We start from the raw sequence: 22,781 nt of genomic DNA on the forward strand, positions 1-22,781 counted from the left end.
TTCAATCATGTTCAATTGTCGGTCGTGCGATGGTGATTCTCCGAGAGCAGGATTACGATTAGTTATCTAGCAAGTAACGGTTGACAGGGAGGTAGACAAATTCTATCAGTGCATACCTACAATGGCAACAGAATCAACTTGTGGTGCCAAAAAGTACCCTATCCAGCCCTGTGGGCCTCCCGAACCCACCACCACAACCAAAAATAAAAGCAAAAAGAAAGCCCAACGCGGGGCTCGAACCCGCAGCCTTGAGATTAAGAGTCTCACGCTCTACCGATTGAGCTAGCCGGGCTAGCTGGTTGAAGAACGCTTCTTTGGAATGCTCTATAGCCCTTGGGTTGTAAAGTTGGTCCGCTGGTTCTTGGCTGTGGTCCGCAGGAGGGATTAGTGCTTATTCTCGGACGAGGCCGTAGGGCCTTTAGTAAACTACTATTTATTCTTGTTTTCCTGGGTTTGACCTTTTTCAGCTGTTGCTACTAAGATACGGTTCAATAGCAGACTTTTCAGCGACTCCTCTACGGCAAGTGGGCAAAATATATAGCAACGCCGAATGATAACTGCGCCCATCATCAACAACGCTGCAAACCATGGCTCTTTACACCTACACCTTCGAATCACCCTAGCTATGATTTGTATCTGACAAATATACCCCTACCAGAAGTTGACCTAAGCGATGGTGCGCATGTGTAGCATTTGTTCCCGCATCGTGCACCTAGCGCGGGTTCCATGAAGAGACACGTGACCTCTCTTACCAATGATATGGGTATCACTGGATTTGGGATTGAAATGACGAGAGGTCTCTAAATCGTAGCTGTGATCATCTCACCAAAAAAAGATATCGAGTAGATGTAGCCTGGACACACATTGGCTATTTCTCAATAGCAGCCATGGAGTCCGATGGCAGTGCATCAATCATTTGCTTTATCCTCTGTTTATCACTTAATCAATGGTCAGGATGGTACTCCTTGCAAGATGAACAACTATTTGTGAGAGAAGCGCGGTTCGAATCTAGCACGTTAATGGTCCAGATACGATCGGTTCATAGTACGGAATACACGGACGGGAGTAGTTGGGTTACTTTAGGCTTGTGGTGTGAGAAATCTAGTAGAAACGTAGTTATAGCTGTTGGCTGACAGGGTGCTGTTGTGGGCTGATGACTGGGTTTGGTTTATGATAGCAACGAAACAGCCTCGATCGAGACACCAGGGGAGCATTCCCTGACCATTCCATGCGAGGAAGGATGAATGAGCTGGCAATGATGATGCTGCCCATAATCCGGCATCTGCATTCTTACAACCCTTTCCTTCCCCTAACATAGCAGCCTGGCGGTGTCCTGAAGTCTCACGGAAGAGAAAGGAGGGATGCACCTCCGCCTCCCCTGGATATTAAGAACCAACACAGCCACGCATGCATAGAGTAAAGCAATATATTACCATACTATGCGCACAGATACAGTTCATGAACAGGGGTAGGGGGCATGTGGATACCGCTTGGTCTCTCGCATTCTTGGCATTCTCCCGAGTCTGCTTCTCAATTTTCCCTCGTATTGGGCATTCTTGGTCTACGAAGTTGATATGGAATGGGATGGCTTTAGGTCGATCTAAGTGGTGACGGATGGCATCGTGTCAGGCTGATATCGGGATGATTTCGTAGGTAGCTGGGTAAGTGTTGGTGTGTTGGTTATGGTGTGTCGGCTTTGGTTCGGGTGCGAGGTTAGGGCTTATAGTCATGGTGGGTGTCGGAAGAGCGGAAGGTGGCGGAGACGAGATAAGGTCAATATCAGTGGAATAAAGGGTTAGGCAGACAGATACTGAAATGAAGGGAGTGTCAATGTCAAGGGGCGAAATGTGGTTCTGACCGATAGCAATAGAGGACGGTCGGGCCGTGAGGTCGGATTCAGTTGAGATGCCGAGCTAGCAATCGTGGGAACCCTGCGTTCAGCTGGGAGGATATTATGGTTAAATGAAGGACCCTCGCAGGAGGTGGCGAACAAATGAACGGCGGGGGACAAAGAAGTGTTGGTCACAGTGTTTAATTGACGTGATATTAACATTTAATCTGGTCATCTGGTGGATTGCTGTGGGAGAGAATGAGGGATTCAGATAGCATTCATCTGAATCCCATCTCTCTTTGCTAGCCAAGTTGCGACATGAGATCGCGACATGAATTGGTGTAGGCATCTGACAGGTCAGCTGTTGGGTGTTTCAGTTCGTCCAGCCCCTGCCTCGATAGCTTGGTTTCATCTGAATTCGGCCCCATCGAACCATTCCAGCAAGCCACTTCATTGGCTGGCAACCGGAGAAAAGCGGTAGTGGATGCACTTGCATCGAACTAATGTCAAAGGAACCTGATCTCGCGCGTATCGGAGGCTAAGCATTGGTGCCTGGTTTCATTGCGCCCCACCAACACCGAGTCAGCGCTAAGCCTTCGCGCAAACCATTGGTGTAGGGCCGGCCCCAACTGCGGCCAGCCTTGCGCCGTTGCGACTCAGGATTGAGGCTGGCCTCGCTGATTGGACCCTGATAAATGAGATCAATTCGATGAAATTGCACTGACCAAGCATCGCCTGATAAGCTTCTGTCTCAATCCCGGTTGACCTGCGCAATGAGCATTCCTGATCTTTCGATTCTTTCATATTGGGGCCAAGGAACTTCGCCCCTGTTCATGCCATTCTAGTTTTTTACCAAGCCCGGAGATATATCGGAGTGACTCTCAGTAGAAAAATCCATGCTCGATCCACCACGTGAGATGCAATCGCATGGATTAGCGGTGCCCCGCCTCATGCATCCAACCTGTAAAATGGGGCAATTAGATTAACGGCTTCCATTTCCTTCCCTGACTCGTCGGAAGAAAGTAAAATGTTCCTATTGGCTATACCCCTGCATCACCGGCCAGGGAATTAATTAGCCCGCATCACGCAGCCATTTATAAGGCCCTGAATGCCCGGTGCCATCACGCCCACTTTCCTTCATCACCCACCCGGGCTATGCCCACAGTCACTCCTTACTGAACCCCCGCGTTCACCTTGTCCTTCCTTTCTTGCTATTTATTTCCAACGACAGGCTCGACGCCGTCACCATGCATTTCACTTCCATTCTCCTCCTCGGGCTCCTCTCGGCTAACCACGCGCTGGGCGCGGCCGTCTTCGCCCACTTCATCCTCGGCAACGCATGGAACTACACCCTCGCCACCTGGAAGGAGGACATGACCCTGGCCCAGGCGGCCCACATCGATGCCTTCGCGCTGAACATGGGGTACGGGGACTCGTCCACCGCCACTCAGGCCGCCCTCGCCTTCGAGGCCGCCAACAGCGTCGGCTTCAAACTCTTCTTCTCCTTCGACTACGAAGGCGGCACCGGTGCCTGGCCCCAAGCCGACGTGATCACCTACCTCAACAAATATGGCTCCAACTCCGCCCACTACAAATACAACGGAAAACCGTTCGTCTCGACCTTCGAAGGCACCGCCGCCGCCACCGAATGGATCACCATCAAATCCGAAACGAATTGCTTCTTCGTCCCGGACTGGTCCTCCCTTGGGGCTGAGGGCGCCTACAAGGCCGGCGGCGGCGGGATCGTGGATGGTCTCTTCAGCTGGGGCGCGTGGCCCTCCGGCCCGAATAACATGGACAACGCGACCGATCTCACCTACCTCGATCTGGATGTCCCCTACATGATGCCCGCCTCGCCATGGTTCTACACCAACCTAGCGGAATATAGCAAGAACTGGCTCTGGCGGGGCGATAGTCTCTGGCATGATCGATGGGAGATGATCTGGGAGTTGCAGCCGGAGTGGGTGGAGATTATCACCTGGAATGATTATGGTGAGAGTCATTATATTGGGCCCATTCGGGAGGACGCGATTAGTCTGATGACGACGGGTGGTGCGCCGCTGAATTATATTGAGAATATGCCCCATGATGGATGGAGAGAGTTGCTTCCGTTCGCTATTGATACGTACGTCAATGGGAATGCGACCCTTGATTACGAAGGCCTCGTCACTTGGTACCGTCCCAACCCGTCCGAGGCGTGTGGCACGGGAGGGACCACCGGTAATACGGCGAGTGAGGGCCAGACGCTGTATCCGCCGGCGGAGGTGGCTCAGAATAAGATCTTTTATTCGGCGATGTTGGATTCGCATGCTAATGTGACGGTCACTGTGGGGGGGCAGTCGCTCGGCGCTACCTGGGAGCATCTGGGCCGTGGTGGTGCAGGACTCTATCACGGTGGTGTGGAGTATGGTAGCGCTACTGGCAAGGTGGTGGTGACTGTTCACCGGGATGGAGAGACTGTGGCTACTGTGGCAGGCGAGTCGATTACCGCGACGTGTACGGATGATCTGTCGAACTGGAATGCTTGGGTGGGATCCAACGTGTCCAATAGCACCAGAAAGACGAATACCCGTCGTGACGTCCCAGCTTCATTGCCGGTGAAGAGTCGCCACGCACACAGCCATCTCCACCGAGGCCATAACCGGTTTCATTGATGCGCAGGCCCGGGTAGCAGCATAGTTCGTGGACGAAGACTTTGAAGCAATCGTTTGTTATATACCCATACTGTACCGAGAGTATACAATTTCCATTCTCGCTGATTTCTATCCTGTAATACCTCTTTGAAGATCTAACACATAAAATACCCCTAAATGAGACACACGCGAAAGCGACTGCTTAATACCCGACTGGTCTCACCTGTAAATGATCTGCTAAACCAATCGGCTGAGATATTCCCCACCACCCACTGGCACACTATCTTATCACAATATGGTCATACCATGCCATGCAGCAGCCCTGGCATGCTGACACTGAGTGAAGTCTAGTCAAGCCGAACACAACCGCCCATCCTCCTGCTCCACCCACGCCTCACTCCCCACCCAGTGGCGACACCAGAGCAACTCATCCGGATCATATCGACTCTTGACCGAGAGCAGTCTCGGATAATGCGCCCCAAAGAGGGACGATTGCCAGTCCGGCTCATACGGATTGGCCTAGATACCCATTAGCGCTGCCAATCACTCATGTCAGCACAGCTTACCTCATTAAGATAGCACCCCGTATCAGGCGCCAACTGACGAAGAGCATACCCCTTCCCATACGTCATATTATATACCACCTGCTCAGCCACAGGCACCGGAATCGACTGATTCCAACTCTGCGAGACAATCCAATGCACGACGGAATCCCGCCACGCGGGGTTCAGGGCATTGTCGACCGGGATGCGGCTGCCGGTCATGGTGCCGGAGATGGAGGGGGTGGAGACGCCCTACATGGTTAGATTGATGCAGCTGGTGAAGGATTAGATCTTACCTCGGGGGAATCCTTGCGAGACATGATCTCTTGTAATGTGTGAGCGAACAATTCCACATCATCTTCCACAGCACGGCGGGGAATAAACCGTGACGCACGGGCTGATTGCATCGTGCCAATCGATTCACTTGAAGGCATGATCTGCACCACATCGTACCGGGTAGTGTCATGATTGGCTGCACAGTTGAATCCACGATACTCTCATACCGCTTCAAGAAGTCCCAAAACGGCTGAAGTAGTCTCTCCGCAGTGCCGTTCTTCGCATCATACAGCAACAACGCACCGTTCATTGCTAACGGCGGTCCACCTAAGACATAGTATCCATGGACCCCATGATCTTGCAGATCAACCAGATACTGATGCGCATGCGCTACAACCCGGTACCAATCACGGTCACTGGTCCCATTCCTGGCAGCCAGACTGAGATTAATCATCGTCACCTGGGGCATGGGATACGCCTTGACCGTCACCGAGCCAATCACCCCGTAAGTACCGCCACCACCACCACCACGAATAGCCCAGAAGAGATCCTCGTGTTGGCAGGCGTTTGCTGTCACCAGTTCCCCGGACGGAGTGACAAATCTCGGCTGCAATGATATTGTCCGCCCCCATACCGTTGTTCCCTGTCGCTAGGCCGTGACCACCGCCTGTAGCCCAGCCCACGACTCCAACGTCCTATTCACATTAGCATGAGTCTTTCTTCAGAAGATGGAGGGGTGGCACCGTATTCGTCCCCCCCCCCACAGCAATAGCATTATATTTAGCTAGCGCAGCAAACATCTCCCCATCCTGTACGCCCGCGCCTAGCGTAGCTGCCATGATCGTTCCATTCCCCACCAACCCAGCCACACACTGCGTCTAATACCGCTCATGAAACTCAATCTTCTTCAAATGATGCGTCCAGATCCTACACCCATTAGCCACACCATACATCAAACCATGAGCAAAAACATACGACAACCCCCCCCCCAATTCACTCCCCTCCGCCCCATGTCCCGTATTCTTCACATTCACCCTTACCCCCCACTCCCTCGCGAACCGTAACCCCGTCTGAACATGGCCCACCTCCGTCGCGTTAATCACATACACGGGGTACTTACCCCTCGTGCACCCTTCTGCCTCGGCATGGATGTTCCCCGTGATGCTGGTTCCATTCGGGAAGAGGGGGTTGCAGCTGTTGTTGGCCCAGAAGGGGTCGTCGATGCTGAGGGGGTCGGAGGAGTGGAAGGATGAGTGGGGCCAGTTGCTGAGGATGGTGCTGCAGAGGGAAAGGTTGTAGGTTGGGTTGCTGGGGTAGCAGACCGAGGCGGCGGGGTGGGGGTGTAGGAGGTGGTTGGTTAGGGTGGTGTTGAGATCATCCCAGGTTGCGGGGGAGGGCCAGCAGGTTAAGCAGATATAGTGAGCAGAAGGTAGAGCATGGAGAATATATAGAGGAGGTATGAGAATAGGGTTGAGGAAATCGGCCCGATTACTGTACTAGGAGATCTACACCCGAATACGACCCTAAAGCATATAACCATATAGCCGTGTGGCTGTGATCGCTCCCACCAGGGAAGTCGGCCCGTCGCCACCGGTCGGTGAAGTGAACGGATATCTCCATAACCAATCGCATTTGTCAAAATGGGCTATATCAAGAAGAGTTGAGTAGAGGCATGTACATACGACCACAGGGTGTGGAGAACAGGGCTTCCCGTCCGCTCAGCCGTACTTAAGCCACAGTAATCTCCGCGGCCAATTCTCAAGGAGCCTTTGATCCTAACAAAAATCTGAAACGACGGTGGAATATTTCTTGGCATAGGTATTTTGAAGATGCATTAGGATGTTAAGGAAAATAGACAATACTACAAGATAATTTGGAAGACAAGGACATTTTATAAGTCGCTGGCGTGTACATCAGCTCCCCTCTCAATAAAGAGCCTTCCCACTGTCTGATGGCCATCCCGTGAAGCCTCAGAAAGCGGTGTCCGCCTATCTTTCTTACTGGCATTGACAGAAGCTCCTCTCTTGATAAGCAACCTTGTCACGGTCTCATAACCTCTCCATGAGGCCCGAAAAAGGGGTGTCCTCCCAGATGAGTTACTTGCGTTGACCTCGGTGTCTTGATCTATCAGGAGCATTGCTACTGTCTCATGGGCATCCTATGAAGCCCAATAAAGTGGTGTTAATCCATCGTTCTTACTAGTACTGAGTTCAGCTCCCCTCTCGATCAGGAGCTTGACAATAACTTCGTGGCCGTTTTTTTCAGGGCTCGTAAAAGCTGGTTGTATCCTGCCTGATCCTGTTCATCAATTGGCATTCCCTTCTGAAGTAGTAGTCTAATGAGAAGTTCACGACCATCTTTCGTAGCCTAAGAGAGTGGTGTCCGACCTCTGTGACCCTTGAAGTCGTTCCTGCTCTTTAGACCTTCTGTGATACACTACCTCCTCGTACATATACGAAGATACTGATACCCCTGCTTGAGATGGCGAACATCGACCCACTTTTTGGTGGGGCCCCACAGACCCAAAATCATAGACCCTCTGCTGCGTCCCTCAAAGAGATTGTGGCCTTGATGAGGTTGTAGAGGCCGGATAGTTTTTGTTTTGAGGGTAAGCATAAAGCTATTGCCTCTGACCTTCCAGTGCCCCATGGTCTTGCTCTCACAGCATGGTGAGATCCAATTTCAGAAGAAGCGATATCGTGTTTCATGGGTCTGTAGCTCGCACTCTGCCTCAAAAGTCTTTAAAACGACATCTGACTAGATCTAGATGACAAGAAGTCCAGAATAGCGGGCGAATAAAGAAAAGATGGCGCGCGCCGGAGTGTAGAGATTGTGAGTTAGAGCTGGATTGCATCCTGACACGAAGTTATTAGCTTGGTCGCAACCAGATCAAAGATGTTTATGAAAATGTAAGTCACGCGCTGGCTGGCCTTGGCATGAAGGCGGTGACTGGTGGTCAATGGCGGTTTCTCCCGATACATAACAACCTCCTACAATCTCACAGTGCCTCAGGCTCATACTCATAGAACCCTTCTTGTGAGGATCCTCTTGTGAGGAAATCGATCATGTGAGACTCGACTTGGAATAGACCACCAGCCAAGAGGGAAAAGGCCTTGTGAACCATCCTCTGAGACAGTCCTCGTAACAGAACCTTCCAATCCAGACCGCGGTGCTCACATTCCCTAACACCAGAAATGAGGTACTGTAGCAGTTCAAAGATGATTGATCGATCTCATTGGCTGCGGTACAGTGGGGTCCATATCCACATCCCGCAGCCACATTATGGACATTGCACAAGTCGACAAAGCGCGGAGTCGAAGACAATGTTATGGGAATAACAGGATCTAGTGTGACAATCCAATATATCGTGACAATATAGAAAGGCTAGAAAGCGCCCAAAGAAACCTATTGCCTACCACTACTCCAGCCGGCGGGCTATAAAATGTTCAAACATCTGTTCCTGCTGACAAGCCGAGAGCAACAACGAATATCTTCTGCGCGGTATGAAGTGATGAGAGCTTTAAGAATTCTCCCTGTGTATCCTCTGATAACCAAAAAAACCATGGCGCATCAAGTGACATGGCATATTCACGCTAACCTGGCAGTCTTTAAGCCCCTTGTTCGGATGACGTCGAATACTCCCGCTTGTCGCCCTTCTTGAACGTGCCAGTGCCATCTGCATATATATGGTGGGTTCGAGGTCGACTACCGTCAGCTGGGCTGATTCGGGCGCTGATAATCATCGCCTTATCGAGACGGTTGAAGTGAGACTGGTGAACGGGGCTACTGCCGTCGTTGCGATGCCTACGTGATTTATCTGTGAGTAGCAATCTTAACAAGAATAAACTGTGCTGAGTACTTACAAAATCTCAATAGAGTCAACCTTGCCGACTTTCTAAGCAACGTTTAGTAGAGGGCCTCTTAGCATTTCGATAACTTACCTGTACAGCACCGTTCTCTACGTAACGCTCGGCCGCGTCCTTGAAAACGGGAGGAAGTAGTTCCTTATTGTACCCGAGCCATCTTGCGAGGTTCTGGCGTGCAGTAGAAAAGGCTCTAGACATGGCAGCCGTGTTTTGATGTGCGGGGATTGAATCAAGTTTGAAATAAAGAAAGCTAGGTGAAGGTTTGTAAGACTGAGAATGATACAGCTAGTTTTTTGACCACGGATGATCGTGAGGGTTTATATATTGTTAGAAACTCATGGCTGGGTCTGTTATCCGCCCTATTGATCCAGCGCGGGGGGCTCGAGGCCATAGGTCGGCGGTTAAAATAGGTGCTGTAATTGGCTACCTCTGGGTTTTGTGTGAGGGGGACCAGCCCGAGGATTTTAATGGGTTAATTAAAGATGCACAGGATGGAACGGCGGCTACGTTCAGACAGTGAAGGGGGATTCACAGCCAATGACGTACACAATGCGTGGGACTTGAGTATATTACCGCCGACATAAGGCTGACGCTGTGACCGGAGCGCTACAACCAGGCTACAGTAGGCCACAGTGATATATGATAGGAGGCTACTGATTTAGAGGCTAAATGTGACCAGCGTTCCGTGTACATCTTAGGGTTTCAATCGGTTTGTTTCTCCCGTCGGCTCTGAATCACCTGTCCATTTAAAGGTAAGACATAGAAGTTAACGCGGGAGTTGGTGGTGGATCGTACAGCCAGCCAATGAAACAATGACTCGGCTGCCTAACCACAAATCGGGCCTCGCCTGACAGGTCCGAAGTAAATCAATCAATCAACCAACGAACTACGCTCGCGTAGTAGAAAGCTGTCAGGTTCGAAGGGGCGTACTTGGCGAGTGGTAGTTTTCAATATGATGCCAGGTGGCTGAAGCACAGAAACGGCAGGGATCATCCATGAAGCACGCGATCCCGCAACCCAGGCCCTCAAGAACTCGTGGAGGTGATAATCACGTGATATTACTAATATCAATCACGTGATGGATGTCCCCCTCGTCATGCAGGTGGATGTTTCTGCTTTCTGTATTCTCCCCTTTCTCACCAACTTCGCGTGCACACGGTATAAGGTCGTGTTCATTCTTAATTTTTTTCCCCCAAGGGCTTTATACGACTAGCCTGTTTCCCATAGCTTCGGATAATGCTAGCATCGCTCCTACGATCTCTACCGCGGCTTGGTAGGGCATGGAAGCCCCTCAACTTCTGCAATCCTAATTTCGTCCGGATACCCATAAGCCGGAGAATTGAGGAAGAAACGATGCCAGATTATGTTGCTTCCCGATACTATCCAGCTCGAATAGGAGAAATATTTAAGGATCGCTATCAGATTGTAGGAAAACTGGGATTTGGAGCCAGCTCCACGGTGTGGCTTGCGAGGGACATGAAGTGAGGATCCCATAGGAAACAATCGTCCTGAATCGACTTGCTCATACACTAGAATCACAGCTGCCGTCGTTATGTTACCCTCAAGATCTTTATCAAGTCTGCATCGATGGGACAGCAATTGGACGATGAGCTCCAGATGTACAAACGCATGGAGAGGGGCTCAAAGAATCATCCCGGTCGCAGTGCTGTTAGGTCATTACTGGACTCATTTGATGTTGATGGGCCCGAGGATAAACATCGGTGCCTTGTGCATCCTCCATTATGGGACAGTGTGTTGACCTTTCTGCACCGCAACCCGGAGCAGAGGCTACCTGCTCCAGTCCTGGCATTTGTGCTTAAGCGCCTGTTTCTGGCGCTGGACTACCTGCATACGGAATGCCAGATTATACATTCCGGTATATACTCTGACTTTGTACCCCTTCCCCCTTTCTTTTGCTTACCAGTGTGTCCCATCAGACATCAAGGCCGACAATATCATGTTCGGCATCGCTGATGATTCAGTTTTCAGTGAATATGAAGAAGATGAGCTTCTGACCCCTTGTCCGAGGAAAGAGTTAGATGGAAGAACCATCTACGTATCTCGGGAACTGAGAATGCCCAGGAATTGGGGTGCTCCGGTCCTATGTGACTTTGGCTCGGCCATTCCCGGTGGCGTAGAACACACAGAAGATATTCAGCCTAACATCTATCGAGCCCCAGAGGTGATTCTGGAGGTCCCATGGACGTATAGCGTTGATATTTGGAATGTGGGCTGCATGGTATGACAACAAGTCGATAACCCTGGTTGCAAAATTTCTGAAAGATTGCCTCAACAGATTTGGAACATTTTTGAGGGCGAGTCCTTATTTACTGGCTATGATCCAGAGTTTCAGACTTATCGAAGTCGCGCCCACCTCGCTGAGATCACAAGGCTGCTTGGGCCTCCCCCGCCCAATCTTCTTGCCCGAGGGAAGCTAGGCCATAAATTCTTTTCTGACGAAGGTAAGCCAATGCCCCCATTCCTCCATTATCCGCTCATTATGTCCGACTTTACAGATGGCTTCTGTGCCAAAGTTCTGTTAGAAGATCGGATTCCGCTTGAAAAGAGGGAAACAACGCTCCAAGGACAAGACAAGGCGAATTTTTTGCGTCTCATGCGGAAGATGTTACAGTGGGAGCCGGCCAACCGTAGCTCGGCTAGGGAACTGCAAGAGGATGTGTGGATTTGTAAGACTTTAGAGTAGGCATCGAGAATTCACTTCAAGGAGCATTATATCGTACTGGGCAAACCCATCATAACAATTGAGAGAAGGGGCAATGTGACCGACCACCCAGGCGCCTAGAAGCTAGGATATGATTGCCCTTCTTGTTGTTATTCGCCATGATGATGAATTGAATGGCCGCGGTGCACCGCGGTACAGGATGGCTAGGCCGATGAGAAAATCCTGGATTTGCTTCCTTATCCTCGCCAATCATTGCTTCAATATACGGCTGCCATGACGCTACAAAATGCAAGCTGTATCCGAGATGGTCGCATACTTTTGATAATCTGCTGCTTGGTGAGAATGGATACCTTAGGTTTAATCCATGACGGATCTTAGTGACTTACGACAACGTTCCACGAGCCAAACGCTCAATTATCAACGGTATCAGAAGGACAGGAGCAGGCGGACTGTTTTCAGTTATGGGTTGCCCGGCCGCTTTCTTCTCCATTTCACTTATAAAGTATCCCCGGCTTGCCGAGGTTTCAGCATATCTAGAGTAGAAAGCAATAGGCTGACCAGCTGTGGCACATATTAATGCGTGGTCCTAAGAATCTCAAGAAGACTCACCAATCAAGAACACATCAGAGCTCCTTGTGCCCCAATAAGTTCCCAAAAGCTCCGCTATGCATTTACTATTATTTGCAGACTTCCAGACTCGTATCCTTCATCTACTTCACTGGATGTCTGAGAGGAGCATCGCGAGGCCGTTGGGGTTGCTGTGGCAGTATTGGACACGCTGTTTCGCTGGGATATAGATGGCGGTACTCGATAAGCTTCAATGATCCTTGTTGATTGAATGACCTCTTGCTCCAGAAATGCGATCTAATCAGCGTCGCTACCCTCGAAAGCAAAAAGACGCCTTGTCATCATATTGCTTTGCTGGGGATGAAATTGCTTGAGGTGTTCACGTTCTGCGGCAACCCCCGCTCAGGAGCTGGTAAGCTTTGATTATGTCATCTCTCTAGCTCCGGCCGCTAAGGACGTATAACTCGCTCGCAGGCATTCAACCGCACGGTATGTATCTTGAAGAGGAAGAAGAGCCAATCCTACCAGAGAACAATTAATGAGTAGTACTCAAGAGCGAGTCCACCAAAGGATGAACACAGCCGAATGAGGTGGATTGGGAGATCATCGGTCCGCTCCGGCTCCCGTTCCGACTCCCGCTCCGGGCCGCATTTATTGGTCCGATGACAGTCCCTCGTCTCCGACATGTTGATAGTATAGAGAAAAGAGAATCTAGACAGGCCCACAGAGTTTCTTATGATTAATAGTGCCCGACAGTGGATATTGTTCTGACAGCCAGTTCCATTATGTGTAAACCCAAAAGGATTTTCAATCAGGAGACTTCCAATCTTGTCATTGGTGACTCCCACTACTAACAGCAAAAAGTGGTGTTTCTCAGGGGATACTATATCACTGTGACTATCCTACCAATTGCCGGCTTAGATAGGTCTACTGCATCATAGATGACTAAGGCACCCAGTGAGATCTCTACTAAGGCAAGGGACTCTCTATAGTATGGAGGACCAACTGTACGTTGTCTCAATCCATTCAATGATTTGTCGTTTCCAAGAATCAATACGTCGGTTTCATACGTTATTTCCCACTTTATTTTCACCTTAATATCTAATACGACACGTTTATCAAGTAGATAGAGATAGATATGAAGGGAAGACTAGTCAACGGAAATCTTTTCATCGCCATCATCCTGTTGTTTCTCGACAGGGAGGGATGAACCCCATCATTCCAAAGCGAACGCAAAAAAACTTGCTGCCTAGCGGAGGCGCAGCATGACGAGCTGGGGCCTGTTGTTTCAGATGGCAGGCCGCCGAGCCAATGGTATTGTCAAGTCCCCTTCTCGGGGACTACCAGCGAATCCCTTCTGTTTTATGTCTTTTTTTTTTTTTTTTTTTTTCTATCTTAGATTTTGTGGAGCTAAAGGGCTACTTTAAGCACGAGGCTATTACAGCATGAATAGGTCACTGTTCATCCAGCCTGGAGCTGTAAACGGAGCTTGTGTATTCCAGTGCAATGATTACAGTACATCCATCAGCCACCTGCCTGATCAATGGACCAAAACGAGCCATAGCCTCCATCGCCGAGACATCCGGCCCCAGCACCCAAGACGAAGGATGATATTCCATATGTTCTTGTGGGAGGGTAGTCTCTAGCCATCCTCTTCTTAGACTCTTTCCAAAAGACTGGCAGTGAGTCATAGTGACATTAGATTGTATCACAAGTCATCAGGTAAACAATCAGAAACCTAAGTATAATTCCTCGACCAAAACAAGTGTTAGATCTGTAAACTTTCTTACCAGGACCAACCAGTCTTCTCAACCTAGCCACTTCAAACTACAGCAGAAAAATCAAAGCCATGCATTCCATTCCCAATGACAACCGACCCCTGAGATACCCATTGGATGCCTCCACCTGCGTGACCAGGCCTGCATTCATCACAAAGATGGCATCGTTCTCCTGGGTAACAGTTAGGTTCAGCCCGGTAATCTCGCGGACCACCGAGAGGGGCTGGTCAAATTGTAAATCGGCAAGTTTCTTCGACATCACTATCCATTCACCCGTAATGATACATCAGTGTATTGAAGGGGCTTTTTGTAAGGTGCTACGAGGGTATCTTCTCTTGTTAGTGGATCCCTACGACAGGAGACAGGAAAAGGGGGGAGGGAGCTTACGGAATTGGTAGGGGGAGGAAGGTGTAGTTGCGTTTGTCTTCGTCGTAGTTGTACCGCTTGGTGAATAGGGGGTTGATTTCGTCGATGCCGCCGGTCATGTTGTAGATGTGGGCGTAGGTGGATAGTGAGGGGGTGAGGAGGAGGGTGTCCATAAGAGGAGAGGCGGTTACTAAGTCGATGATGACTGTGGCTAGTGTTATGATTGGGAAATGCATGGTTGCGATAGATGGAACTGCGATATCAATCCGCATAGTGGCGCGTCGATTGCTTACGGTGTGTACTTGGCATGTCAGCAGGTCTGGTGCACTTCTCGATTCCGTGGTACCAGGCTTCCCATGGAAGGGATATATATGCTGACCGATTGGCAAGGGATGAGTCCAGCCGACGTACTCGTGACTAAAGGGGTAATTCACCCCGAGGACCTAACCCGGTTGACAGACAGATATCATTACCCTATTCTTCGACAATAAACAGAACACTCTACTTCCATTTGGAATATGGAATCACAATCATGAACTGCATACATACTAAAATCTCACACCACAAGCAACTAGCACACCCCCGTGAGTTCCCCCCCACCCACCAACGCCTCCACCACCTGCACCAACTGCTCCAACGTCTCATCCACAAATGCAACATCCCTCTCACTCCCCACCACCCCGACATGCATGACCCCCTCCTTGACAAACGAGACCACCTTCATCGGATACGCCGCATCGCCATCCGGATTCAGAATATCCACCTTACAGTCCCCCCCCGCAAACGGCATCGTATCAAAATCGTGCCAATCCTGATGATGCACCACCGAGTCAAAGTATCCGTCCCAGCCGCACGCCGCCGCGATCTTGTCGAAGCCGAGGAAATCGTACTCGGCGGATGCGGCGCTCTGGTGCTGCACGTAGCGGAGCAGGTCCATCGCGTGCCAGGTGGGTTGGAAGCGGACGCGCGTCGGGGTGAGTTGGTAGCACGGCCCCATGATGGTGTCGGTGTCGGGCAGGGAGGCGAGGGTGCGGCCGGAGGTGACGGCGCCGAAGGTGATGTCGTCGGTGTGGAGACGGCGGGCGAGGAGGAGGGCCCAGGCCGAGGTGAGGAGGGTGGCGGTGGTGATTTCTTCGAGCTGGAAGGGGAAGGGGGTAGGGATGGGTTGGGTGTGGAAGATGGATTTGTCGCCGGGTTGGATGGCCGGGCCGGCGAAGGTGGTGAGGGTGGAGTCTTGGAGGAGGGTGCGCCAGTAGGTGAGGGCTTTGGTTTGCGGGGCGGGGGAGAGGGTGTGGGAGATGTAGCTGGAGAAGGGGGTGGGGGTGGGAATGGTCGAGGTGCTGATGTAGAGGGTTTCGAGGTCACGGAGGAGAAGGGGCAGGGATACGCCGTCGTATTGGGCGTGGGAGAGTCCGAGGACCAGGCAGGATTGGTTGGTGGCAGGGTCTTCGATGTGGAGGAACTGGGTGAAGGAGGCGCCCAGGTGGAAGGCCGCTTCGGAGTGAGTCTTGCAGATGGAGGCGACGTCTTGTTCGAGGTTGGTGGTGGCGTGGTGCATGGCCACCGGGGCGTCGAGTTTGTCGATCACGACCTGGAGGAAGCTGGACTCGTGGGGAACGAAGACGGTGCGGAGGATGTCGTGAGCCTGGACGAGATCGTGGCAGGCACGGAGAAGTCGCGCACGGTCGACATGCTGGTCCATGTACAACATGGTGTATTGGATGGAAGTGCGCGGCGCCTGAACGGTGCCGCGGACGTCGAGGGCCTGGGAGTCGGTGACTGGGAGGACATCACGGATCGACCATTGGGGATCCGCCAGCTTGGGACGGATGTCCTCGGACAGGAACGACTCGATGTTATCGATCTGGCCGAGGGTGGAGAACGGACGGTAGGGCTGGGCCTTTTCGTCCTTGGAGACGACGTTCACGCGCAGGACCGTGGCAGCATCGCCCAGACGCATGCGCTGGAAGATGTCGGCCACGGTCAGGCCGTGTCCTTGGGCACGCAGACTCGAGACCAGCTTCATGGCCAGGACGGAATCCCCGCCGAGGCGGAAGAAGTTGTCATCCACGTCAATCTGCTCGGGACTGAGCTTGAGAATGGTGGCCCAGGCGGACCGCAGGATGGCCTCGGAAGGCGTCAGATGGGTCTGCGCGGAAGCCTTGGCCAACGCCTGCTGGAAGGCATCGCGGAGTTGGGCCAGCAGGTCCCGAGGGATGCTCGAGGCAAGTTGGTTGAGAACGCTATGGATGGGCATCCGGTCGACCACAATGTATGCAAACGGAGCCATGTATGATGGGAGAGAGTCGTGGATGAACTTGTCGAGCTTCTTTAGGGCTACGGCGTGGCTAACAGGGATTGTGGTACAGATGGTCGCCTCGAAGCTCTGCGAGTCCACGTCGCAGCGGATCTCGTGCGGCGTCGGCAGGAGCTCGATGCCATCTGGGGTGGAAGACGGTTGCTCAATGAAGACGACCAGCTCAGCATCTTCTCCCGATGGCTGAGACACCGCCGCGGCGACACGCACCGTCGGGGGGAGGTTCTTGGTAAATTGGGCTTCCACCTCAGCAATGTTCACAGCATGTCCCTGCACCGACACGACGTTCTCCTTGCGACCCACAAAGATCAGGCTGTTGTCCTCTTGCAGCTGGACGAGGTCGCCAGTGGCCTGCACGCGTCCGGTGCGACCAGCATGTTCAGAGCTGCCAGCCACCAGCCAGGCAGGGGATTCCACGGTCTCTCCAGAGAGGATGGCCCCTTCGAGCCAGAGCTCACCCACGCAGCCGATGGGCGACAAGAGCGACGGGTTCCGCGCATCGCACACCCAGGGCACCACGGCCGGAGGATACGCGGATCCTTCCTTGATGCCTTCCTCGGCACGAAGTCTCTTGGAGGATTCATCCCAGGACAACGGGGGAGTCCGGTTCCACTGCCAGATCTGATTCAATTCAGCTGCAGGCAGACACGAGATCTCGTCGATTCTGCGAGAGAGATCCTTGCTCAACTGCGCGCAGGCCACCTCAATCTGTGCAAGAATCCGCTCCATCTGTGAAACCTGGACCAAGCTGCTGTCAAAGCTGGCGCAGATCCGGAAGCCACCCTTGCGGATACCACAACCCAGCATCAGAGGATAGGGGTTGAAATGGAGTGCCTCGCGGACAACATCGCCCAGCTCAAAGCCGAGCTCACTGCCGACGTATTCCGGCTCAGGCTGAACCACCAAACCGGTGGGTGCTTCACACGCATGCTGCGCATCGTGGCTGACCTTGCGGATGTTCTGCATACCCATGTGTTGGTACGGGGTCCGGGACAGTATGCCTTGCTGGACGGACTGGAGGTAGGACTCGACAGTGCTCGCGCGGTTGATGTGGATGCGGATGGGGACCGTAGCAATCAACGGACCAACGATGCTCTCGACGCCTGCTAGTGAAATGTCTCGGCCGGTGAGCGTCTCACCGAAGACAACATCATCATTTCCAGTGTACTGGGACGCAACGAGCGCCCATGCAGCGCGAATCAAAGTCGCCATGGTGAATGGCGATCCAGCACTAGTTTCCAAAGGTATCTGACGCTCAATCAGACCATCCGGAATGGGCAGGTAATCTCTCGAAGGCAGACGAGGGAACTGGGGTCCCACAGCCCCCTTCAACTCGCGGCGCCAGAATTCCTCCATGGCAACTTCGTCGGTGTCACGCACGTACTTGACGAAATCCCTCATTTGGGCCTGCACCTCGGGCTGCTGATTCTGCAGAACCTCGCTGACCTTCTTCAGAATGATCGGCTCGGACCATCCGTCGTAGAGTACGTGATGAACGGTCCAGACCATGTATCGCTTGCCATCCCCAGGGTGCTCGATGATGGCATAGCGGGCGAGTCGCTCTCCGAGATTCATCTTCTCGCTCCGGTCTTCTTCGAGATACTGCGCGAGATCCGTCGAGTGCTTCCAGGAGATAGTGTCCTTCAAGACCACCTGCTGAAGGCCGGGCTCTTGGAGCTGGGCCACGCGAGTGCGCAGGATGGGCAGGGCGGCGACAACCTCCTCCCACGCGTGCTTCCAGGCATCAAGGTCGATATCTGCCGGAATGCAGGCCAGTCTCTGAGCGACATACGCTTTGACCGACTTGAGCGAGAAGGTGAACAGGGACTCCTGAGTCGGGGTGCAAGGGTAGATGTCTTCGATGGCAGACTGCTCAAAACCGTAGACCTGTGCGGCTTCCTGGCAGGCGCTCTCGGCAGCTTGGGAGATCAAGGCAAAGGCCGGGGTCTCGGTCTGCGTCTCGACATCGCAGATGAGGACGACACGGGCCATGGCCGAGAGAGTGGGATGGCCAAACGTGTTAGCCACCGACAGATCCAATCCCTGCGCCCGACAAACAGACGCCAGTCTCATGGCCGCCAACGAGTCACCACCGAGGGCAAAGAAGTTGTCGTCCGGACGGATTCTCTCCGCGTCGAGCTTCAACGTCTGGCTCCAGGCCTGCCGCAGACGCTGCTCCAGATCAGTCAGCTCTCGATCGGCGGTTTGCGCAGCGCCCTGATCCAGCTCGCGCAGGTCGACGGAGGTGCCAAACTGCCGCAGACGTCGGCGATCCGTCTTGCCCGAAATCAAGACCGGAATGTGACTGACGGGGATGTAGGCCGTGGGCACCATGTATCGCGGTAAGACCTTTTTCACCTCCGCGTCGGCTTCAGACAAGGCCTGGCTCAGCGCTTCAGGAAGCTCAACCGAGGTGAGTTCCGTGGTATCAACTCCTTTGGTAGCCTGGGAGGAGATGAACGCCACGAGCGTCGCTTGGTTCCCGGATCCGTGCGGCACAATCACTTCAGCAATGATGGTGGCTTCCGACGGCAGTCTGGCCTTGAGCTGACTCTCGATCTCACCAAGCTCGACACGCTGTCCACGTAGCTTGACTTGGGTATCCTTTCGTCCCGCGAAAAGAATCCCTGCCGATCCATCCGGGTCATACTTTCCCAGATCACCCGTCTTGTACAGACGTCCCCGACGACCAGCGTAGTTCTTGTGGCCCGCAACCAGCCACTTGGGATCCTCAATAAACGCAGCTGCCGTCTTTTCGGGGTCATTCAGATAGCCCTGTCCGACAATCGGACCCTCGACCAGCAGCTCCCCGACGGCGCCTACTGGCATCAACTCCTCGTGGTCATTAGGGTTAACGATCCAGATAGCGGCGCCATTGCCCGGTCCGATGGAGATATAGTCCCTGCCGGTAGCCGCGCTGCTGTTGACGGTGCATCCGATGGTGCACTCACAAGGGCCGTAGCCAATAATAATGCGCGTCTCTTGACCCCAAACGTTCACATCTCTCGCGGAGGCCGCCTCACCTCCGAGTCCGAGCGCACTGAGCGACGTGATCACATCCGGTTCCAAGATCCGGGCCACGGAGGGAGTGATGCCCGCATAGTTCACGCGCATGTTACGAATGACGCCGTTGATGTCGTTCAGTCGGTCCTCATCCGAGGGAATGCACAAACATCCATTATTACCCAGCGTCAACAACATACTGTCGATACTGACGTCGAACGCATACGACGCAAAGTCCAGGACCCGCGAGTCCTCATTGTACCCCACAGCCTTGGCGCGAGGGAAGGCACTGCTCGTGTAGCTTCCATGAGACACCTTGACACCTTTGGGGGTGCCCGTGCTGCCGGAGGTGAAGATCAAGTACATGATGGTGGAAGCCGGCACCGTAGGCAATGAGGGCAAGTCATCCGACCCCGGGACCTCCGAAAAGGCGCCCTCTTCCACGACGAAAAACTTGCCATCCGGGATAATCTCCTGGGACAGTTCCCGCTGCATGCTCGACGACACCATGACCTTCGCATTGACCTGCGTGGCCATATTCTGCAGACGAGCCAGCGGAAGGGTAGGGTCCATCATCGCAAACGTACATCCGGCCTTCATGACCGCCAGCACGGCGACGATCGTCCATCTCGACTTTTCAAAACACACCGGGATGAAATCTTCCGGCTGTGCGCCCATGTCCTTCAATGTGGTCGCCACGAAGGTAGAGTACCGCTCGATCTCGCCGTAGGTCAGACTGCCGTCCCAGGAATCAATCGCGACCTTGTCTGGGGTTTTGCGAGCTTGTCGGGAGATTTCCTCGTGCATACCGAAATCGTACGAAGGGGGGAGTTCGTGGTTCCATGACCATATGTCGGTGAGATCGCTGGCGGTCGGGCGCAGGCAGTCTTCGATGGTGGCTTCAGGATTGGAAAGGACCAATTGCACGGTGTCGACGAGGCTGTTGATGTGTCGTGTTGCGGTGTAGGGGAGCATGGTTTCGGACTGCCAGACCGGTCGGATCTCGAGATGGCCGTCATTGTATTGTGTTTCGAGGTGAAGAGTACCCTTTCTCGTTTAGCCATGGAACTCAGTAAGTATTGACCTGACTCACCTCATCTTTAGGTTCCTCGGATGATTGCGAGAGCGCGCCCGTGCTGAGCAGCAGCGCCGTGGCTGTCTGAACGGGAGCGATATTACGCGCGATGGCAGCGGCGGTCTGCCCCACCGTACTGCGCAAGTCCGTCATGACCTCCGTCGACACACATTTATTCACTGTGTCGTGGCCCTTGTAGGCCCATTCAAAAGAAGTCTGGCCATCTTCCCGTGTGCGCAACCGCACAATCAACCAAGATACCAGCAGAAGCTCCTCCTTCATACCGGAGGGAGTCGCAGCCGCCAGACCAGCAGCTTCAAACAACCTAACACCCTCCATATCGAGCGAATCTTCACCCCGTTGATGCTGTGTTTGTGTGTTGCCCATTCCGTGGTAGTCCAGCTAAATTAGAGAGGGGAGGGATGGAGGGAAAGACAAAGGAGGGGAAGAGGGGCAGTAGGACCTCCGAACGTCCGAACAATCACTTCAATCACCAAAGTTTGCAGTGCCTCGCGGTACGAAGTACGGAGTAGGTGTATATTATTATCTGATCCTACAACCACCCACTCACACCCCTTAGGTCATCATTCCGAGGTACCCGTGAAGTATATTACTATTACTATTAATCACCCGAGATCGGCCATGCGGGATATCTGTGGACTGGACCACGCAGCAGCAACCCAAGCGGGTATACTGCAAACCCAGAGGAGCACAACGGCTGCCCGCCGTTGCAGCTTGCAACCAGTCGGACAAATTGTGACGGCACGGACCACGCCAAGCGACTAGCCGAGTGACTAGTGAGACACGCAATTTTGTCCTGCTGTGACCGAGAAAGTTATCTGATCCGAGATAACTCGCCTTGGCGTGCCACTTTGCGACCATGGTTCGTTGAACGAGGAGGATACTAATGAGTCACTGTTGCTCTTGCCTCTTGCAGTTGGAGGCATTGATGGTGAGACTATGATCGGTGGGGGCATCAGATAATAGATGGTGGTGGTACATGGTGGATGGTGGATGGTGGATGGTGTCTTGGGTGGTTGCGGATACGAGGTCTGGCGGTGGTACTCCGTATTGTAAGGTGTATTGGAACGGGCGGGTCAGATGTATTTCGGTATCGGTAAGATACCATACAGTTTTATCCTACTGTATCCTGATCCACTTGGCAGCGGGAAAAGCAGGAAATAAAAGAAATTCACCGGCGGTTGGAGCCGTCGGGTAGCATTGATGGCTGATGCAGCTGTCGGAAGCTTTTATCCTGTGGTAGAAGATTTAGCAGGTGCATGTGCTTCCTGTGCCATCTACTCTGTAGTAGCTACATGAATAGATATGAGTACGAAAATGCGTTGATAGAAATCTACTGGAATGGCTTCAGTGAAAAAAACCTAGATTCTCAACCGCCAGGGTAATCCGACCGGGATCGCTGAAGACTTACAGGCAATGATCAGTGTTCTGCATTTAAAAAAAATCAACGCCACGTGCTACGGCTGCTCTTCCATACGTGGTCTGTGACTGCTCGACTCCTCGCATGTCTCACCCATACTCCCAGTCCTTCAGTCCCAATACCCTGGAGAATCAATCAGATTAGATTATCTCGGTGATGGCTGTTTCGGGCTACGGCGAGAACCAAATTCTGACCATCATACGACCCGGACCACGCCCAGCCCATCCCAGTCCAGCCCAACCCACAAAAGATTCCATCACCGAACCCATCACACCGAATTTGATCAGAATAATTAAATCCCACCTAGCCCAACAAACTCAACTCAGACTCGCTTACAACCACCAACCAGGAACAACCTTCCAAACCCAGCAAACACCCACTGGCCACCCCTGCACTTCACTTC

At 52.7% G+C, this 22,781-nt stretch overlaps 6 protein-coding genes and 1 non-coding gene across 7 annotated transcripts; 2 read left to right on the forward strand and 5 right to left on the reverse strand.

Annotated features, from left to right (window-relative positions):
• Positions 1 to 219: 219 nt before the first annotated feature.
• BO80DRAFT_t223 lies at positions 220 to 292 on the reverse strand. The gene has a single exon. It is a non-coding gene; the product is annotated as a tRNA-Lys (tRNA).
• A 2,677-nt stretch (positions 293 to 2,969) lies between these two features.
• Positions 2,970 to 4,590, forward strand: BO80DRAFT_427115 (glycoside hydrolase family 71 protein). The gene has a single exon (XM_025719926.1). The coding sequence runs from the start codon at positions 3,079 to 3,081 to the stop codon at positions 4,483 to 4,485; it is 1,407 nt and encodes a 468-aa protein (XP_025573097.1). The 5' UTR covers positions 2,970 to 3,078; the 3' UTR covers positions 4,486 to 4,590.
• A 225-nt stretch (positions 4,591 to 4,815) lies between these two features.
• Positions 4,816 to 6,914, reverse strand: BO80DRAFT_479249 (uncharacterized protein; the record flags this gene model as incomplete). The annotated part of the gene is made up of 8 exons (XM_025723295.1): positions 4,816 to 4,983; positions 5,031 to 5,258; positions 5,303 to 5,443; positions 5,485 to 5,832; positions 5,873 to 5,977; positions 6,047 to 6,160; positions 6,254 to 6,773; positions 6,820 to 6,914. The coding sequence occupies 8 exons, from the start codon at positions 6,912 to 6,914 to the stop codon at positions 4,816 to 4,818; spliced, it is 1,719 nt and encodes a 572-aa protein (XP_025573098.1).
• Positions 6,915 to 7,173: 259 nt separating this feature from the next.
• BO80DRAFT_360944 (ankyrin repeat domain-containing protein) lies at positions 7,174 to 7,419 on the reverse strand (the record flags this gene model as incomplete). Its single annotated transcript, XM_025715985.1, has 1 exon — positions 7,174 to 7,419. One exon carries the CDS (start codon positions 7,417 to 7,419, stop codon positions 7,174 to 7,176), a length of 246 nt encoding a protein of 81 aa, XP_025573099.1.
• A 1,073-nt stretch (positions 7,420 to 8,492) lies between these two features.
• Positions 8,493 to 9,504, reverse strand: BO80DRAFT_427116 (uncharacterized protein). The gene is made up of 3 exons (XM_025719927.1): positions 9,224 to 9,504; positions 9,146 to 9,177; positions 8,493 to 9,086 (listed from the first exon to the last, which is right to left on the reverse strand). The coding sequence occupies exons 1-3, from the start codon at positions 9,344 to 9,346 to the stop codon at positions 8,891 to 8,893; spliced, it is 351 nt and encodes a 116-aa protein (XP_025573100.1). The 5' UTR covers positions 9,347 to 9,504; the 3' UTR covers positions 8,493 to 8,890.
• Positions 9,505 to 10,285: 781 nt separating this feature from the next.
• Positions 10,286 to 11,877, forward strand: BO80DRAFT_151935 (kinase-like protein). Its single transcript, XM_025713792.1, has 4 exons — positions 10,286 to 10,629; positions 10,690 to 11,024; positions 11,086 to 11,387; positions 11,445 to 11,877. Exons 1-4 carry the CDS (start codon positions 10,385 to 10,387, stop codon positions 11,850 to 11,852), a joined length of 1,290 nt encoding a protein of 429 aa, XP_025573101.1. The 5' UTR covers positions 10,286 to 10,384; the 3' UTR covers positions 11,853 to 11,877.
• A 2,045-nt stretch (positions 11,878 to 13,922) lies between these two features.
• Positions 13,923 to 21,339, reverse strand: sidD (nonribosomal peptide synthase SidD; the record flags this gene model as incomplete). The annotated part of the gene is made up of 5 exons (XM_025723296.1): positions 20,956 to 21,339; positions 15,147 to 20,909; positions 14,564 to 14,985; positions 14,189 to 14,211; positions 13,923 to 14,074 (listed from the first exon to the last, which is right to left on the reverse strand). The coding sequence occupies exons 1-5, from the start codon at positions 21,322 to 21,324 to the stop codon at positions 13,923 to 13,925; spliced, it is 6,729 nt and encodes a 2,242-aa protein (XP_025573102.1). The 5' UTR covers positions 21,325 to 21,339.
• Positions 21,340 to 22,781: the final 1,442 nt, after the last annotated feature.

This window comes from Aspergillus ibericus, assembly GCF_003184845.1.
Source record: "Aspergillus ibericus CBS 121593 unplaced genomic scaffold BO80scaffold_33, whole genome shotgun sequence".
In the NCBI taxonomy this organism is placed as follows: domain Eukaryota; kingdom Fungi; phylum Ascomycota; class Eurotiomycetes; order Eurotiales; family Aspergillaceae; genus Aspergillus; species Aspergillus ibericus.

Bases quoted from the DNA above. Each gene is read 5' to 3' on its own strand.
- BO80DRAFT_427115 (XM_025719926.1), top strand. From the start codon at position 3,079: ATGCATTTCACTTCCATTCTCCTCCTCGGGCTCCTCTCGGCTAACCAC.
- BO80DRAFT_427116 (XM_025719927.1), bottom strand. From the start codon at position 9,346: ATGTCTAGAGCCTTTTCTACTGCACGCCAGAACCTCGCAAGATGGCTC. The intron at 9,178-9,223 runs GTAAGTTATCGA...AACGTTGCTTAG, and splicing joins TAGAGAACGGTGCTGTACAG to AAAGTCGGCAAGGTTGACTC. The intron at 9,087-9,145 runs GTAAGTACTCAG...TAAATCACGTAG, and splicing joins GTTGACTCTATTGAGATTTT to GCATCGCAACGACGGCAGTA.
- BO80DRAFT_151935 (XM_025713792.1), top strand. From the start codon at position 10,385: ATGCTAGCATCGCTCCTACGATCTCTACCGCGGCTTGGTAGGGCATGG. The intron at 10,630-10,689 runs GTGAGGATCCCA...CTAGAATCACAG, and splicing joins TGGCTTGCGAGGGACATGAA to CTGCCGTCGTTATGTTACCC. The intron at 11,025-11,085 runs GTATATACTCTG...GTGTCCCATCAG, and splicing joins ATGCCAGATTATACATTCCG to ACATCAAGGCCGACAATATC.